This window comes from Molossus molossus, unplaced genomic scaffold, assembly GCF_014108415.1.
Source record: "Molossus molossus isolate mMolMol1 unplaced genomic scaffold, mMolMol1.p scaffold_m16_p_18, whole genome shotgun sequence".
In the NCBI taxonomy this organism is placed as follows: domain Eukaryota; kingdom Metazoa; phylum Chordata; class Mammalia; order Chiroptera; family Molossidae; genus Molossus; species Molossus molossus.
The window spans coordinates 26,018,153-26,038,305 of record NW_023425353.1 but is presented as its reverse complement, the minus strand read 5'-3'; the positions used below and the strand labels follow the sequence as shown (position 1 = coordinate 26,038,305).

General features: G+C 44.9%; 1 protein-coding gene across 1 annotated transcript in view; it reads right to left on the bottom strand.

Annotated features, from left to right (window-relative positions):
• Positions 1-19,884, bottom strand: part of SLC6A11 (solute carrier family 6 member 11) — a 117,219-nt gene extending 97,335 nt beyond the window's left edge. The window contains exons 1-4 of the mRNA XM_036267369.1: positions 19,587-19,884; positions 16,408-16,542; positions 16,143-16,283; positions 13,546-13,636 (exon numbers count right to left, since the gene is read on the bottom strand). Coding sequence (XP_036123262.1) covers positions 13,546-13,636; positions 16,143-16,283; positions 16,408-16,542; positions 19,587-19,824 — 605 coding nt within the window. The 5' untranslated portion in view covers positions 19,825-19,884. The remainder of the gene's footprint in view (positions 1-13,545; positions 13,637-16,142; positions 16,284-16,407; positions 16,543-19,586) is intronic.
• Between the last annotated feature and the right edge of the window lie 269 nt (positions 19,885-20,153).

Here is a 20,153-nt window from a genome sequence, read left to right as displayed (position 1 = left end):
AAACATTATGCTAAGTGAAAGAAGACAGTGGCAAACACATTGCATGATTCCGTTTATACACAATGTCCGGAGTAGGCAAATCCACAGAGAAGGGTAGATGAGAGGTTGCCTGGAGGTAGGAATGAAGATTAACTCCACAAGAGATCTGATCAAGGTGATGGAAATGTCCTAAACCTGTTTTGTGGTGATGGTTTCACACTTGGCAAGTTTACTCAAAATCATTGACTTGGACACTTGAAAGGGGGTGCAGTTTATGGCATGTAAATTATACCTCAGAATTATTAAAAAGCTGTTAAGAGGGAAGTGCCCTTCACCAAGTGTCTTCCTTTCCAAAGCAATTCCTTCCCAACATTACACAGAACACACGCTTTGGAAGAGAGCACCAGGCATCTGTGCATGTTATCTTGTTTTACTCCCACTGTTCTGAGAAGACTGAGGCTCTAAGTAATGTATACCTTGCCTTGGATCACAAACTGGTCAGTTGCAGAGCCTGGCCTGACGCCCTGGTCTCCTGACCCCAAGTTCCATGCCTGTTTTGCCCTTCCCTGGCTGGAGGGTGAGATCTGGGAAGTAGGAGGCACTGAGGAGAGCATGTCTACAAGTAGGGAATGCGAGAGCTTCAGAACACAGGGGAAGGCCTCTAAACCTGTGCCCGCAGGGAGACGTGAACAGTTCTGCAGGTCGGGAGGCAAAGTGCAGAAGGGGTACCCTGAGAGACAGAGAGGCTGCCACAACCCATGGGACTCCACCTCAGGTTTACAATGCAGCTCATTCGCACGTGTGTAATGGATCCCATACACAGGAAAGGGCCTCACTGTGCCATGGCTGGGGTTCGGGTCCCTCAGATGCCTGACCTTTTCTCCCCATCACTCCAGCCCAAAAGTGCTGCCCAAGCCTTCCCAGCCTCACGGGCTCCCACGGTACAGCAGCTCCGCATTGCACAGAGCTGCATGATGCCACTGCAAACTCCTTTGAGATGCTCTGTGTGAAGGCTGGCAAAGAGCCACTGTCTGCCACAGAGGAACAGTGAGCAAGAAAGGCACACATGCTATCAGGAAAAGCCCGGGGAGAGGAAGTCCATCGTGGGGAGCGGGGGTCTGCTGCCAGCTCCTGTGTATTCCACCAGGAGACCTCTGTTCTTTGAATGTCACCTTATCCACCTCAGCTGCGGTGTGGGGAGGGTGGACAGGCTGAGAATGAGCAAGGTGCCAGAGTGAGAGGAACTAATGCTGACCAGTTACTTCCCACCTACCACCATCGCTTCACACTGATGGCACCAGAAAGGGTGAGGGAGGTACACCATTCCACCCATGAGGATGCAGAGGCTCAGAACCACAGGCAGGGCCCCCACTGCTAAGTAGGACAGCAGCCCTTCCCAGGTCTGTGCTCTTCCCCATCCTGGATGTCTTCCAGGGAGAGCGTGGAGCAGAGGAAATCTGGGAAGTTTTATATACTTTCTCGTGGTTTTGTTAAAAATAATCTCGAAGCAAGATAATGCACTAAAATTTGGTAACAGTCCCTTCTGAGTTATTCTGCGCTCAAGCCTGAATTAAAGTCATCCATTAACACCTGTGCCACCAGCTGCAGGGCCATCAGCTGTACATGGAGAGGTCGGCTTCAATTTACATCTGTCAGCCCAGCAGAGGTCTCGTACATCTGGCTCTGCTGGACGCCACAGCATTTTTTTTTTTTTTTAATCCTCAGATAGAGCAGGAGGGAGAGAGGGAGGACGAGAGAGAGAGAAACATTGATGTGAGAGAGACACACATCGAGTGGCTGCCACCCACATGACCCCAACCCAAGGCCAGGGACAAACTGCAACTGAGGTACATGCCCTTAGCGGGAACCGAACCAGGGTCTCTCTGGTCCACAGGCCAACACTCTAACCACTGGGCCAAACTGGCCAGGGCCACAGCATTCTTTTAAAAGCAAGGTTTAAGTCATTTCTTAAAGGAACCCTTTGAAATCCAGAGAAAACGTGACCCAACCGGTATTTTGTTTTATTTTTGCTGGGCACTGGAGCCCCGTTGTCAGCAGTCTCTAATTCGTTTTCCCTTCCCACCCTCCCTCTATCAATTATACCTCCCCATCTGCTGAAAAACTTTCTTCCAGAGCTTAGGTCCATGGGCTGCAGAGGGGAGAGACATGCCAGTCAGATTCTGCCCAAGATAAACAGACAGCGGAGGCATTCCAGAGACAGGCAGGAGGGGCGTGGAAGGGCAGAGGGAGGCAGGTGGGGATCAGAGAGGCTTACTTTCAGCCCAGGTCTGGCTCCCACTCGCCAAGAGAAGCACTTTGAACAAGTCCCTTAACCTCTCCCTGCCCTCAGAATTCTGTTGCTTCTACTGATTAGAATTGGGCTTGTTACTTAAATCTCTCTGAGACTCACTTTCTTGGTCTGCAAAATGGGAACAGTAGTAATTGGGCTTAGTAATTGCAGAAAAGCTGTGATCTATTATTATCCATTCTTGATCATTAAGGGTATTTGTATGTAAAATCATACCCCCCCCCCCCACCAACACACACACACACAGATAAATAGTGGATGTCTTACACTAAATAACCAGAAGCAGTGATATACTGAACCAGAAGAGTTTTGTCTGAAGTTCCTTTTATGCCCTGATGGGTGCAGTAATGCAAGTCATGCTTTGTTACTAAGCACCCACTGTGTACCCTGGCCCTGAGCATGGTCCTCTAAGCACATTACTTCATTTAGCCCACCCACCCAGGGGATAAATGATGTGAAACCACTGCAGGGAAATAAGAAGAATGGTATTAAATGTATGGGGAAATACTGGCAGAAAGAGACTATCAACTGTTAGTAGAGCTATCTCTTAGGGGGTGGGTCTGGAGGGAGGGCATATTACAACAGACTGATTGTGTCCACCCAAAATTCATATGTTGAAATCCTAACCCCCAAGTAATAGTATTAGGAGGTGGAGCCTTTGGAAGGTGCTTAGGTCGTGAGGGTGGAGCCCTCACAAATGGGATTAATGCCTTTATAAAAGGGACTCCAGAGAGCTCATTCACCCCTTCTGCCACGGGAGGACACAGTGAGAAGATGGCCTTCTGCGAACCAAGAAATGAATCCTCATCAGACACTGAACCTGTCAGCACCTTGATTTTGGAACTTCCCAGACTCCAAACTGCGAGAAATAAATGTTAGTTGTTTAAGCCCCCAAGACTATGGTATTTTGTTATAGCAGCCTGAAGGGACTAAGACACGTATTTATAAAAGATATATAGTAGCCCCTCCTTTTCCACAGAGGATAGTACCAAACCCTATGTTTTTTTTCTGTACATACATACCTACAATAAAGTTTAATTTATAAATCCGGCACAATAAGAGATTAATAATAGCTAATAGTAAAATAGAACAATTATAACAATATACTGCAATAAAGGTTAGGTAAATGTTTCTCTCTCTCAAAATATCTTCTTGTACTGTACTCACCCTTACTATAACGATGTGCAATGCCTACGTGATAAGAGGAGGCGACCGACAGGCACTGTGACACAGTGTTAGGCAACTGTAAGGGTTACTTGAGCACAAGCACTACAATACTGAGACAATTGAGCTGATAACCAAGAGGGCTACTAAGTGACTAGCAAGCATGCAGCATTGCAAAGTGAATACAGAGATCAGACGGAGGGTGTCTGGGGGGAGTGAAACATCTGTAACAAAAATAAATTAATAAAAATTGGAAAAAGAACAACAAAGAGATGATTCAGGTCCTGGGCAGGACAGAATAGGATGGCACAGGATTTCATTATGCTACTCAGAACAGTGTGCAATTTAAACTTACAAACTGTTTATTTCTGGAACTTTCCATTTAACATTTTTAGACCATGGCTGACTGTGGGTAACAAACCACAGAAAGTGAAACTGCAGATTGGGGGGGGGGGGTGTACTGTATAATCTGCTATGCAAATGTATCACATTTATGTATCTGTTGTGTTTTAAGTACTTACAACAACATTCACAATTTTTGCAATCAGTTAAATATTAAACCTTTTTTTTTAAAGGACACAACACTCTGCTCAGGCAACAAAGTACCAATTCAGATTTGCTTTGGTGCATCTCCTGAGAGCTATAAGGGGCTCCCCAAGCCCTCTCCCTTGCAATGAGTCTCTTGTGTGGCAGAACCATCTACATCCTCAACTGGACCTCCTCTCTGTTCTCCTTAAGTCAGGGCCCAGTACTTCCTGGTGGGGAGGATTAAGCAAGAAGAAACCTCTCTCTGAGAGGTGAGCTCCTCTGTCCATCTGGGCACACTCAGGGGCTTCTGGGGGGCAGTGGGAGCCAATGAGGCTGGCTTTGAGTTCTGCATATATAAGGGGGGGGGGGCAATCCTTCACTTCTCCATGACATGTTTAGATAATGGGAAAATGGAGATTTTTTTTCCCCTCTCGTCCATCTCAAAAGGCTAATTTAAAAACTAAATCAATTCTAATGTCATGATCCCAATATGGGTTATTCATCTTTAATCCTGTTTTTAGTCTCTATGGGTACAGCAGTGTTTTCACACAGAATTACAGAGAAAAAATAAAAATAAAAACTAAATGAACTAGTAATACAAAAGATTTGTAAAATAAATAATAATTACTAAGGTGAAACCAGAGCTGTAAATGGGATCTGTCACTCAAACAGAAGGTTCATTATAATCAATGAAAACCTATTCAGTGGCCCCAATGGCTCCTACTTTTTATTAGTGTAAAATAATCACACTCCTGCTTTTTAATTATTCAAAATTTAAATAGTACAACAAAAGTATAAAACAAAATAAAACTCATTCTATCCCTTGCTTCCACCATCCCCCCCCCCCCTCAGGTGATCACCCTGGTAATAATGTCTTATGTATCCTTCTATAAACATTCCATGGGAATAAGGTATATACATATATTTTTATATACATGGTATTATATGCAACATTCTGCACCTTATCTTTTTTCACTTAATTTTATCTTAGAGATCTTTTCCATACCAACACCTTTTCTGCCTCATCGCTTTTCAGCAATTGTTGCAGGAATATACCATAATTTATCTAGTCAGTATCATATTTAAGAACATATTACACCTGTCATTCTTTTTCTTACCTCTTACAAACAGTGCTACCATCAACAAGCTGTACATAACCAGTGTGGTCATGCCTACAGAACAGAGTTTCAGAAGTGGAATTTCGGGGACAAAGTATATGTGCAGCCTAAGTACTGGGGATTATTGCTAAATTGACTTCTGCTGCTATCCAAAAGCTGTGAGAATTTAGACACCCTGGGACAGAGCCTCCCATCCTCCCTGGTCAGGAAAAGCCCACCGAGGAAGTGTGCAGGTAGAGGATATCTTAGCACAAGTAGGTAGCTGCAGAGGCATTAAGAGATCAGAAGGGCAGTTCTTTTCCCACCTCGGTGCATAGCATGTCCAGGCAGAATTGCCATCGTCCTCCCAAGATGGATTCTGCCCATCTTCCCCGACTGGCGAGGGCACCACTGCTCACCTAACCTCACCTCTCTCCAGGAAGAGATCTCAGCTTCAGACATCTGGACCAAGCAAGCACCCCACTACCCCTGCCCCTGCCCCTCCGGCAGCCTGGGGATGTCTGTCTTACTCCCAGACCTACTCATATTGTTCCACAGATGCGAAAGCCTTTGAAGTCGGATCATTTCAAGCCCTTTGCAAAAGCACTGAGGTCCTTCATACCTGGCTCCAACCTCACTGGCTGCTGGGTGCCTGCTATTCCCTAAACATCTTCCCACTTCAAGGTCATCGCCCCTCTGACTCAGAGCTCGTCCCTGATATATGCATGGCTGAATCCCTCACTTCTCTCAGGTCCCTGCTCAAATGCCACCTCCTCAGACAGGCCCTCCCTAACCCTGTGACACATTCTACTCCCTGCTTGCTTTTTCTTTCTTTTTTTTTTTTTTATCCTCACCCGAGGACATTTTTCCCATTTTTTGTTCAGATAGAATGGGAGGGAGAGAGAGGAAGAGAGAGAGAGAAAGAAACATCAATGTGAAAGGGACACATCGAGTGGCTGCCACCCGCATGACCCAACCAGGGCCGGGGACAAACTGCAACCGAGGCACATGCCCTTAGCGGGAACCGAACCCAGGTCTCTCTGGACTGCAGGCCGACGTTCTAACCGCTGAGCCAAATTGGCCAGCCTGCTTGCTTTTTCTTCAGGAGACCAATCCTAACTTAACCTAACGCTTTCTGCTTATTTGGTTTGTCTGTGTCATCAGCTCCAGGGCAAGTCTTTCTTTCATTCATATTGTATCCAAGAACCTACAATGATACTAGACATATAGGAGGTGTTCAATAAAGACTTGTGACTGACCAGATAGTCTGGCCCCTGCCTATCTCCTCAAAAACATCCCCTACTATTCCCCAGGCTCCAGATGCAGTAGCATTGCAGGTAAAGTCTGCAAGCCTTAACAAACAACATCAGGCCTTCTGGGCTCTGGCCTACATTATTTTCTCTACCTGGCATGCCATTCACTCACTCCATCATCAATCACATGAACTTCTATTCATCCTGCAAAACCCAGCTGGACACTGCCAACTCCATGAAGCCTTCATCAAAGCCCAGTCATCTGGGCTTCCTCATCTTGGCTCTATGCAACTATCCTACAAGATAATGTTCCCTTATATTTCAAAAACTCTCTTTTTATTATTATTATTTTTTTACTTTCCAGCTCTCCCCACCAGGCTGTGTGCTTCTTCAGGGACAGAAAGTAACCCCCTCATCTTTCTGGCTACTGATAAGGTGGCCAGAACTCAGTACATACGTGCTCAAAAATGTTGAAAGAACATTTAAAGGAAGAAAGTACATTAAGAAAGCTCACCAGGTCCACCATGAAGAGCAAACAGATCTAGCTGAGCCTTCCCTAAGAACGCTGAAAAGTACCCGTGTAGACTTTAGAAGATCTGAATAAAGTCTTCCTTGTAAAATTAGCTACTATATATTAAACATGTACCATGTACAAAGCATATGGGCCTCATCTGATGCTCTCGTCAACCCTGAGAGGTAGGTCCTATGACCACCCCGTTTTCAGAGGACCAGACAGAGGCTCAGGGAGGCTATCCAAGCTGCCCGGGGTCGTGCACTGGGCAAGTGGAGAAAGCATGACTTCACTGGGCTCCTGAACTTGCCGGCTGATGACTATGCTGTGGCTGTGAATAGAGTAAGGTACCGGGTGTGGGGCAATCCAAACTGCCAAAAGTAGACGGTGCCACTCAAGTGTTGGGTTTTAAGCGGGGCGCTGAGCCTCAGTACCAGGAACTAAGTTGGGCACCCCATTTACAACCCATCAAAGTTCTTAGTACACGTTTTCTCCTTTTATCCCCACAGCAATCTGGAGAAGCTGGCAAGGCAGGGAACAGGGCCAATCCCCATCCCACAAATGGTAGCGTCAACCACGAACATTCTCTTTCTACATTCAAACCTTCCCATGGAGCCTAAGCTGCGCTGGGCTTGGCACCAGTGAGGACTTCCTCAGTCCTCATCTCAGCCTTGCAGGTGGGTGTTATCATTTCCAAGTTATAGACAAGAAAACTAAACTCAAGGGGTTAAGGAACACTCATTCATTTATTCACTCTTCCATTCATTCAATGTCAACTCATATTTATTAAGCACCTAGAATGTGCTGGCAAGTTAATAGAGAATAAAACAGGATTGTCCTTGCTGGCATGGGATTTATACTCTAATGGAGGGAGAGAGAAAACAGACAAGTAAACAAAGACAGGAGGATTTCAGCTAAGCACTATGTAGACAATGAAACAGAGTGATGTGGGTTGAGAGGGACATGTTCTGAGTGAGCTGAATGTCAGGGAGGACTTCCCAAATGACATTTGAATTAAGACTCAATGATAAGAAGGAGCCAGACATACAAGGGTCTGGTGAGGAATCTTCTAAACAAAGAGAACAACAAAAGCTTGAGACTATGGCTGGATCAAGCCCAGGATGACAAAGGACAGAAAGAAGGCCAGTGCAGAGGAGGGAGAGGGACGGGGAAGAGGAGTCAGAGAGAGAGGCAGGGACAGGCTCTGGGCCCACAGAGAGAATCAGGGTTTCACTCCTGCTCCTCTGCTTCCCCTGTTTTGTGTCCAAAGAAAATCAATTCAAGTGGCCACGTGACTTAGAAATAAACAAATTTTGAAAAACTCTTCCAGTGTACACAAACCAGAAAAAACAAGACCTCACCCTTTTGAACAAAGATATAGAACTGAATACCCGTAAGAGCTTAATTCGGGCCAAGCGTACAATATGTGCTCAACAAAACTCGTTGAATAGATGCCATGCAAAAGTGACTTCAACTGGATACACCGTGAACATAACTTGCTCACAAAACCCTTAGACTACAGGGACTCGAGGGCCTGAGAAAGGGAAGTGTTAACAGACCACAGCCCATCTGATGCCACAATGCTGGTTACACACATAATACGACTCAATCCCACCAGAGAACATACGCTCAAAATTTAGAACTGCAAATATATTTAGATAAATGCAAGGATACCAGACGTACAATGAGTTAATAAGGGACAGCAGGATGGCCTCATTTTGAAATCTGAAATCAGGAAGACAAGCCACCCCTGACCCATAGATCCCCTGCCCGAGCCAGAATCCAGGACTGACTCGGGGCTGAGCTGTTCTCACTGGCTAAGCCAGAATTTTAATTACACCCTGAAAAGGGAAATGAACCTTCAAGTTGGGGAAGGGAGGCAGATGCCCAAGGTCAAGGTGAAGCCATTGCTGGCCATGGGCAGGGAAGCAGCACTTTGCAAAGGATTTGATGGTAATCTGTGTAGGCTAGAACCACATCTTACACTTTTGCCTCTTCCAAAAATGCAGTGTCCTTCCTACGTGCCCCAGAGCTCAGAGGTTTGCCAAATGAATAAACATGCAGACAGCCAATGCAGTCGACTCAGGCCACTAATGAGACCCTGAACAAGGCAGTGACAAAAGGAGCCCACTGGAGACATGAACAGAAGTGGAATATCCATAAACCAGCCACACAGGGACATAGCAAAAGAACTGGAGAAGAAATGTCTTTGAGGAAATGTGATCCAATACTTGAAGGGCTGTCACATAGAATAAGTCCTGTTCTTTCCAAAGCTTCAGAAGTCAACTGTCGGCTGAATTTAAGGAAGAACTTCCTCCTAGCAAAGTATTTGTCAGACTGTGTTTAGTGTCATGCCAGCATTCAGGGAGTGAGGGTGGGATTGAGGGGAGGGGAAAATTCCAAATGATTTCATTGGAAAATACATTTGGGAATTTGGGTTAATCAAAGATAACATGTTCTTACTGAAGGACATAGCTTTCAATGCTTCTCAAATTTATGTGGCCCGAAATAGTTTTTCGTATGATGCTATGCACTTCTCCCAGAGTCTCTACGTTCCAACCTCTTCTTTGGGGAAAAGATAAACTGGAGCTGTCTGACAAAAGCATCTTTTGAAGGGGTGAGTGTCCCACTAGCAATTGAGTACTTTTAGGATGCAGAATTCAACACTGCATCAATAACCTAGCTGTGATGTGAATCAAAAACTAGAACCATGGGTTCATTCTCCCATGAACTTTCATCTTGAATGACCAAGTCACAGGCAAAAAGGCACAGTGACACCTGAAGACACGAACTAGCTGTCCCCTCCTGAATCTCTATGTCCAAATGGGTATAGAGATGGATATTGTAAAGGGATCCTGAAAGTAATCAGTGTGTCACTGGGGAGCGGAATGACCAGATGAGTTCTTGCCAGAGCCCACTCTGACTCTTTCTTTGTAGTATTTTCTAGAAAACATTGCCTGCCTGTCTTCTTTCCTTCCTCTCCTGCATCTATCCTATAACCATTCCCTGAAGGCCTTCAATAGACCAGCAGTAGTGAGCAAACCAAAAAAGGTGCTGCTTCATGACTGACTGCCTATGGGAGATTCAGAAAATAAACAAGCACACTGCATAAATAGTGATTTCATAGAGGTTTTCCGTATATGTTACAAAGGAAATGAATGTTGCAAAACAACAGTAAGTTACACAGAGACCTTATCGAGTATGGGATTTTAGGATGGGTTCTCTAAGGAAGCACAGAGATCATGTTTTACAGATCCTCAAATGTGCGGGTCCAAGAGAAGTCTCTGACGTCTTCTGAGAAATCCTAGCCTGATAGGGTGGGAAAGACCACATAGGCCCACCCACCACAGCAGCCTCCTCTCTAGCACTATATTATATGAATCCTCTATTTGAGACTATGACTCATTAGGTCTGGGGAGGGCTGAATAATTTGCATTTCTAACCTGGTGACTCTAATGCTGCTATTCTGCAGACCACATTTAAATAGCACTACTCCATCAGGCATTTTAAAATACTTAAATACGCCCTAGCCAGTGTGGCTCAGTTGATTGGGTGTCATCCCATGCACCAAAATGTCACTGGTTTGATTCCCAGTCTGTATATGCCTGGGTTGCAGGCTCAGTCCCTGGTAGGGGGTATGCAGGAAGCAGCTGATCAATTGATGTTTCTCTCTCACGTGGATGTTTCTCTTTCTCTCCCCCTCTCTTCCTAAAAATCAATAAAAACACGAAAAAAGACCTAAATAAATGTAGGGCTATACCATGTTCAACGACAGAGAGGCTCAGGCATAGAGATGTCAATTTTCTTCAAATTAACTTCTCCCAGAGTCTCTGGGGGTAAGTTCAATACACTCCCAACCCAAATTCCAAATTTCCACAGAGCTGTTTTGTTCTTTATTGTTGTTTTTTAACTTGACAAACTGATTCTAAAATTCACTTGGAAGACTAAAACAATTTTGGAAAAGAGCAAAGTGAGGAACTTTCATTTCCAGCTCAAGCGTCACAATAAAACTACAGGTGTACTATCAACACACAATTAGCAAAAGAGACCAATGGAACAGAACAGAGAACCCCAAAACAGATCTGTGCTTTTAGGAAACCAATATATGGACGATGGTCCTACAAACCAGTACAGGAAGGATGAGCAATTCAGTAAATACTGCTGGAGAAATTGGTTATTGATATTTAAAAAACTGGATTCTACCAGGACAGTGTTGCTCAGTGGTTAAGCATCGATCCATGCACCAAGAGGTCGCCAGTTTGATTCCTACAACATGCCCAAGTTGTGGACCAAATCCCCAGTGGGGGGGGAGGGGGCATGCAGGAGGCAGCCAATTGATGTTTTCTCTCATTGATGTTTCTACCTCTCTCTCCCTCTCCCTTCCTCTCTCTAAAAATCAATAAAAAAAATTTCTTTTAAACTGGATTCCTACCTTGTATCACATGCAAAAGTAAAATTCCAGGTAGATAACATACATAAATGTGAAAAGAGAAAACTTTAAAACCCTTAGATGAAAATACAGAAAAGTTTTACAACGTTGAGGTAAGGAAGTATATCTTAAGTAAGACACCAACTGTGTAAACCAAAAATATTGACAAATTTGACTTCAATAAAATGGAAACTCCTATATGTCATAAATAAATAAGAAAGAAAAGCCATACACCATGAAAAACTATTTTCAGCATAGATACTAATATCTAGCATGTATCAAGATTTACTCCCTATGAGATAAGCCAAACTATCCAAAGAGAAAGGATTATGAGCAGAAGTTCACAGATGAGGAACCCAAATAAATAAAAAAATACAAATAGATGCTTGACCTCATAAGTAAAAAGAGGAATACATATATAAAATGGTGGGACACTATTTCATACCCATTAGTTACACTGGCAAAACTTAAAAACTCTGACCAGACCTTAGTGTTGTCTAGTATGTAGAGCAGTAGAAATTCTCACACACTTTTGTTTGGAGAAATTATTGTATTCCTTTTGGAAAGCAATTATCTGATAAAAATGATAATGCATGCACCTTACCACCCATCAATTCCACTTTTAGGTATAAGGCCTAGAAACCTTCACATGTGCACACAGATAAGCATAGACAAGACATTCACTCAGTGTGCTTAATAATAGTGGGAAATGGGAGACAGTCTAAATGCCCATCCAGAGGAGCTAGCTAAATACAATGTAGTCTATTTACACAATGAAATACTATATAGCAGGAAAAAAAGAATGAACCAAAGCTACATGCATCAACAGAGATACATCTCAAAATCAATATTGAGCAAAGAAACAACATTGAAAAAAAATGTAAGTAATGGGTACCATTAACATAAAATTTTAAAACATACAAGAAAGACCTAGGGCCCTGGCCGGTTTGGTTCAGCGGTTAGAGCGTCGGCCTGCGGTCCTGAGAGACCCGGGTTCGGTAAGGGCGCATACCTCGGTTGCAGTTTGTCCCCGGCCCTGGTTGGGTTGTGCAGGTGGCAGCCACTTGATGTGTTCCTTTCACATCGATGTTTCTCTCTCTCTCTGTGTTCCTCTCTCTCCCTCCCACTCTACCTGAACAAAAAATGGAAAAATGTCCTCGGGTGAGGATAAAAAAAAAAAAGAAAGACCTAGGTACTATTTGAGACTTATATATACATATAGCATAAACATGAGAATGATAAATCTAAATTCAGCATAATGACTTCTAGAGAGGAGGAGAGGAATGGTCCCTGGGGGAAAAAAATTAAAATCACTCATAAATCACCACTCCTCTATGCTACTATTAATCAGCATTGAGGTAGGGAAGGTTCTGCAATGAACCAGATTTTTTTCACATGAAAAAGACTCAGAAAGCATTTAGCCAGTCTTTGACCCACAAACGAAACCTCTTCAATACCTTGGAAAAGGGATCCTACCTTTACCACAGACGATCCTAAGTCAGGGCCATCGTGTAGAGTTACGCAGATTGACACTGCACCATTAACATATTTCACAGTGTTAATGACGCGCCCCCCTAGGGTTTGGCAGTGAACACCTAATACAACCATACTGGCAGCCCTGTAATTCCCAGGTCATAAATCCCTTTGGAACACTGATGGAAAAAGTCTATCTCCCGGAAGATGCCTACCCACACAATTACCATCTGTCATACTGGTGGATTCAGACACCTCCCCAACAACAATCAGCAGCAGCCTTACACTGGTCAGACACATCACAACCTCCAGAAGTACTTACAGACAGTGCTGTGAGACTAAGTTCTTCCTTAAGCACATCTGAAACCTGCCTCTCAGTAACCTCTATCCATGAAGGTTCATCTGCTTTAGCTATTGAAAGAAAGCTAACCTGTCCCCCCTGGAGAGTTCTGCTTTCCAGGCTAAATATACTTTTGACTTAGCTTTTTGCAAACATCTTCTCTTTTGTTAAAAATAAATTTTTAAACTGTCCATCATTTTACCAAGCACTTCTTGCCCTAATAAGCAGCTAGGCATGTCAGCTAGTCATCAAAGAACAAGAAAGCATTTCTCTCAGCTGTCCCTTTGGGAAACCTCTAAAGAGCCCCACTCTGGCTCCCAATGCTGTCAAGTGCCCACAGAAGCCAGAAAGTGCAAGACTGGAGGAAGGGTCAGGCTTTTTCCATGGGCAAGGGCAATACTAACAGAGCAGAACCAGGATGGCGCCCCCACAGGCCAAGGGAAATAAGTCATATTCCACTTACTCCCAAAACTCCATGACAGGAGACGTGGCGTTCTGCAGGGACACATGGCTGTGGTTGCTCACGTTCAGTTTCTGGAACTCCACACATTTCTCTACAGTGGAAACAAGACAAGAAATACAAGATTAACCTCCACAAGGGCTGGGTGCTGGAAAACATTCCGAGCCGATGGAGCAACCAGGCAGTTTTACCTCCCTGTTCCAAGTACACATGCCTCAAAGAACACTGGGGGTAAAATCAATAACTTAAAAACAGTTTGAAAGGCTTGGTCTGATTTAAACAGGAGCAAAAGTTTTGGGGGCAGGGAGCCTTTTCTCTCTCATTCTCATTCAATGTGCCCTATCCAATGTCCTTCCTGCCTTGTTCCCAAGTCTCCTTCCCTTTTCCACTTCCCTGTCAAAGGCCTGTCTCTAAAATTGTGTTTCTCAAAGTTTTTTTTCTAGAATAAAACAGTTTCTCAGACATCCAAGTTTGACAAGGTATTTTTATTAAGACGACCATTAATCACATACAAAAAAAACAACAAAACAATGAGTTATAAAGTCTTTGTAATTATAGTATTCATACAACTATAAAGCCAAAATTAAATTTATCAATTAAATACCAACCAAACTACAGACCCAACACAATTCAAACTGATAGCATAGAGTGGGTGTGGAAGATAATGTCATTTTGTATTGTTAAATGGATTTCAACAGAAAATGGGCTGACAGGTAGGAGGTAGGGTCTACATAGGGTTCAGCTTGCCTATTCTTCCTTGTGCTATTTGAGACTCAACTCGACCACCATCTATCTCTGTTCATGCTTTTGCAAAACCTTTATTCCTACAGTTTGTAGTGTTCTCAACAGGAACTTCATTTAGTACGAATGTACCTTTGATGACTTAAATCTCTCTGCTCTTTTCCCCTTCGTTGCCATCATCCTATTTACCAAAAATACATCTTCAATTGTAAACACCTACAAAGTCAGGCATGAAATCTCCTGACGGTCCTCAGTTATAAGGTGGTTGTGCAGATGATCTAGAATATGTGCATATTTTTAGAGTATCCTCAAAATAAATACACTCAATTAAATTATGGAGGGCTCACAGGTTTCCAAGAATCCCTTGAACTTGAGTTTGATAAATATCTCTAAGTGGTCCCTGGCCAAAGAGAGGTTAAGAGCCGGGTCCTAAAGAGAGGCAGTGGAAAGTGCACAAATTGCAACAGGCGAGACAGCGGGGCAAAGCTATGCTGGAAGTTAGTTCACAGCACTTTCTAGGCCTAATGCCCGCTGTTCCTCCTGCTAATGACCGACATCCTACCCAACCTTACTGTAGCTCAGCCTTCGGGATGACAGGCCACTTCTGGGGACAACTCGTCACACGGAGGGTGACGAGTTTAAAGCATGTATGCTAATTTCAGTCAAAAGGCAGTGGCTGCCTGAAGCACTTCTGAGAAGGGTTCGCTGCGGCCAAGACTAAACTCGAAAGGAAAGAGTTCTATAATCGATCAGTGATGACTGCTCTAAGCAGAGCCACCACAGATATGAGTTGGCATGTATTTGCCTTCTCTGGATTATGCCATCCTGATAGGATGGCACATTGAAAAGCAAATGGTATGTTAGAATCTAAAGTAATCTAAAAGATTATCCACTCAAGCAGTAGGGTGGGATAGTGAATTCGAATATCCACCTGGGCTGGACAGGTAAAGTAAACGAGCAAAGTAGACTGGGTGAGGACTGTGGCTTCATCCAAAGGCTGTTAACAGCCACTTCTCTGCTGCAGCCGCTGCTACCAAGCAGGAATGTGGGAATGTGGGTCTCGTGTTGCCAGATCTTTTCAAATTTTCAAGAGAAGAAAGAAATCTGGATTTTCATGTGAAGTCTTCCAATTTTTCAATTTGGGCAATCAAATACTTTTTTTTTTTTAATCCTCACCCGAGGACATTTTTCCATTTTTTGTTCAGACAGAGCGGAAGGGAGAGAGAGGAAAAGAGAGAGAGAAAAACATCGATGTAAAAGGAACACAATGATTGAGTAGCTGCCACCCGCGTGACCCAACCAGGGCCGGGGACAAACTGCAACTGACGTACGTGTCCTTAGTGGGAACCAAACCCGGGTCTCTCTGGACTGCAGGCCGATGCTCTAACCGCTGAGCCAAACCAGCCAGGGGCAAATACATTTCTTGTATTTGCTGGTCACGGACCTAAAAAATCTAATTGGCCTATTGGTTCCCTGTGTGCAATCCCCAAGTTAGCCTAACCCCTTCATTTTACAAAGGCAAATTCAAGACCTAGAGAGGCAGGGCTGAAACTGGAGACTGAACCTCTCATACCCCCACTCAGCCCCCAAAAGGTTCAGTCTCTGTACTTGGCAAAGTGAGGGAAAAGCATCACCATTTACTATTCATACCAATTCCTGGACCAGGGCTCAGCTCAGGCTTCAAGGCTGCAACCCAAAGAATGGACCAAAACCCATTGCAGAACTGACCTCCAATTTCAGTGGAATCTGAACTCACAGAGAGAGACTAGAGGCCAGGATTGGTCTCCAGGACAAGGATACATCCCCAATTCCAAGTCCCCCAGCAGGACCAGCAGAGAGACCCTCCCTGGGGGCCATACCTGTGTTCCACTCATGCCCACAGGTGGCCCAGGGGAGCTCAGTGGTGAAGCAGTTGCACAGGTAGAAAATGGCCCACGCCAAGATGATGATGTAATACACATTTAGATGGGCCTCGATCACCTGTGTTGCATAGCCAATGCCTGAAAGAACAAAAAAAGGGAGCGACTTGAATCTTTGTCCACCTTATATAAACAGCCTCCGCTACTCTTCACAGCCTGACATCACCCAGGTATCATTTTATTTGCTGATTAACTCAATCCTTACCTTCAAACAAAGGGCAAACTTTTCTCCAACATGTAATGCCACCTTCACTCGTGAATTGTCCCAGAGCCGTTTCCAGGAAAAAAACGGGAATTCCACAACAAATAAAAAACACCACATAGGGGATCAGGAACGCCCCTGAAAGAATGCAAAATATAGAAATGAGGTTAAAATTGCCCCTGCCATTTTATAGTCAGCACAAGAAATCTTTAATAAGTACCTTACTACAGGCCAGACAAAATGTTCTCAAAGCTTGAGTTCAGATTGCTACGATGAGGACCAGAGTCAGAAAATGTGGCCCTGGATTTGTGCACCCTTCTGCCTACTGCCATGAGTAATCTACATCGGGTCTCCCTGCCTCAACTTCTTTCTCTGTAATATGGGTCTTTAATACCTAAGATCTGCACCACTTAGCTCACAGAATTATTGTATAGATAAGATGATAATGTAAAAGAAAATGTTTTATTTGCTTGTTTCTTTTACTTTTACTTTTCACCCTCCAGCATAGGTTAAATTCATTCCCTCCCTGATTGCTACATCCTTCTTTTTTTATTCTAATGTAACCTCAAAAGGCCAGGTGAGGGGACCACTTCTTATTTACTTTGGAAGTGACCTGAAAAATATATTTTTCATAAAGAAAAACATTCTTAAGGAGATATGCAATGAGCAATATCAGGCCCCTATACCCGAGGTCCAGGTATGAAGTTAAGTTATAAAGAATTTGTAGCAAGAATCTGTCCAAAAAGGCTGGCTTCGGGTCAATCTGAGAAAAGACCTGTAAGTCTTAGTGCTCCTATCTTGAAACACAATACCCATTGCCTGTGCCTTTCTGTGAAACAAATTAAATAACTGAGGTGAACATGAGCTATTACAACCAGAAATGGATTTTTCCAAATCCCTCATTCTCTCACTATCTAATAACAAAGCAAGAAAACCCATGCCATTCCCTTCCATCTGATTTCACAAATGAAGGCTTTAACTGAAATTGCCTTTTGCTAAATGAAGTCTCTCTAACTGCAGGATCAATAGCAACAATTTTGATCAATCCTGATAGGAGAGTCATATCTACCAGGTTTTGAAGGCTCTTACCTTTTCTGTGCAAGACACTCTTTTTGAAGTTTCACATTGGGAAACAAATACTTTAAATTACTAATGGGATCTATGAGTAGAACTGTGTGGATATTTTTTTTAAAAGGTGAATAGTTGATAAGCACATACCCCAAGTATATTAGAAGGCAAAAGGTGTGAAAGGGGATAAGAGGGTCTGTTTGCAGCATTTAAACCTAAGTGATTAAAACAAGCTCCAGCAGCTTCCCTAATATGGTGTAATTTATCTGTGAATCCTCTAGAACAGGGGTGGGGAATGCCCAACCCACCAGCTGTATAAGGCCCACGAAATCAGTATCAGCTAACATCACACACCTCACCAAATTAGCCTGCCCAAATATATCAAGCTAATTTTTAAGATGATAACGTATGGCCCAAGAATGATGTTATAAATATCCAGATGGCCCTTGGCAGAAAAATGATTCCCCACCCCTGCTTTAGAACCTAACAAATGACACTTTTGAAAGCCTTTTGGCCTATGTATCCACAAAGCTAGTAATCCTTAAGGTAACTAGCTCAATTAAACCAGGATATCTGTGTACCCATTGGAGAATCTTGGCAAGTTAGAGTAAAAAAAAGACACAATTTTAAACTTTTTAATCTGTAGCAGAATTTGTAATTAACCCAGTTTACCCTGTCTTCTGCTTTTAGTTTTGGCATAAAAATTTCCTGTATAAAAATATTATGCTAACAATTTTTGTCTGGGGCTATCTTAAAGGGTTCCCACTGGTTTCTAAGCAGACACGGTAGCTTATGAAGGCTGAAACTGCAAAGAGGAGTGGGATCCACAGCTGGGGGTGCAGAGCACATTCAGGGTTCCTGAGTCCACTCCTCTCTGCCCCTTGCCAAGCGGCCACTTCATTACCAGTGTAGAGCAGGCTTGGAGGAGCCTGGGCTTTCAAGATGAATGTCTCCAAAGGAAGAGTTCAGGGCAAGCAGTACCGTTCTTGCTCTCCCTACAGCTGCTCACAGGAAGTCCTGCTCCACACAGCCTAACAGCGTGGTACCTGCCAGCCAACATTAAGCCACTTTCACTGAGGTCTGGGGATCTGCTGGAGAGGCAAAGACAGGGAGGAATACATAGAAACAGGCTTTTTCGTGGAGAAACTATGTCACCCAATAAGGTTTTACAAGGTCCTTTGTGTTGGACCTGCTGGCTGTTCTGATGATAATGACAGTTCCTGAAGTCTGGAGCCCATTTCTTGAACTGAGCAAGTTGAGGATTCACTGCTGCGTCTCCACCAAACTTAGTTGGACATGTTGTCATTGCAAAGGATGATCTTATCACTTTCCTTTCCCTGGTCCCCACCCCAATCTCTAAGCATCCCCTAAACAATAAATCAGTGTTGTTGCTATTTGTCGTGACTGATTGTGAGACCAGTAAAAGAAATGTCTTGGTGCCAATTCTTCCACGAGAGAGGCCCGAAAACAGGCCCTAGAAAGGGCCTTAGGAGCAAATGAAAGGCTGGGCAGGAAATCAAACAGAAGTGCCTAACCAAAAAATTCTCCCTGCTGTCGATCTAATCCCAGTTTAAAACAAGGCCTTTAGTATCAGAATGCCATCTTTATCACTTATTAAGTGACTGACTTCTCTGACCCTTAGTTTCCTCATCTGCAAAATGGGTAAGACTACTCTAAGGATGGCCTGGGATGCTCAGTAAGGAGCCTGGCGTTTCAGTAAGCGCTGAAAGCTGAATCTCTTTTCTTAGTGGAGGTTTCCAGTTAGGAACGCTGAGGCTCAAAAGGGCTGTCTCCTGCCCCCAAAAGCCGTCCAGGTCGCAAATGTAAGGGCTCCCAGTGTGGTCTGCACCTCCAGCTGCAACAAAATGCACCTGGCGGACAAGTCCTCACGTGCTAGCAGGTGGCACATTTAGGTGCGAAGAGCACGTGCGCATGCGTACTGGGAAGGTGAGCCCTGCCCGTAAGCACTCGTGCCAGGTGACGGGGAGCGGGCATCTTCCCGAGGGTCCCGCTACACGCAGGCGCGGGAGGGGTCTCGTGCTCCCCCTAGCTTCCCCGCCCCCACCGGGCCGGTTTCCCCCACGTACCCTCCCCAGTGCCGAGGGCTGCCTCACCTCCTCCGTTCTTGTAGCACAGGTAAGGGAAGCGCCAAACGTTACCAAGCCCGATAATCTCCCCTGCCACGCTCAGCACGAACTCCACCTTGTTGTTCCAGTGGCCGCGCTCGTGGACCGCCTTGTCAAGCGAGTCGCGCGCGGTCGCCGCGCCCCCGCCGCCACCCGGCGCCTCGGACTCCCGCGCCTCCTCAGCAGCCTTCCCGTTACCCAGAGGCAGCGCCTTCTCCGCCTTCATGGCCGCGCTGGCTGCCTGGTGCGCCGGGCCGGCTCTGCGCCGCCGCCCCGGGCGGGCTGGCTTTTCAGGAGGCGCGAGCGGGCGGGAGGGGGAGGCAGGGGGTGGAGCTGCGGGGCCGGGCCGACCCGGCCGGCGCGGGGACGGGGACGGGGGCGCTGCGCCGTGGCCCGGCCCTCAGGGCGCCCACGCCGCAGCTGGCTCGGCCCACTGGCACCTTCCAGCACCTTGCGCGCACCAAGCGCCTTGCGCGCTCTGAGCACCTTGCGTGCCCTCCCCGTTCGTTATCCTACCCGCTGGCCTCCTAGGACAGGAGTGGACCCGCCCATCCA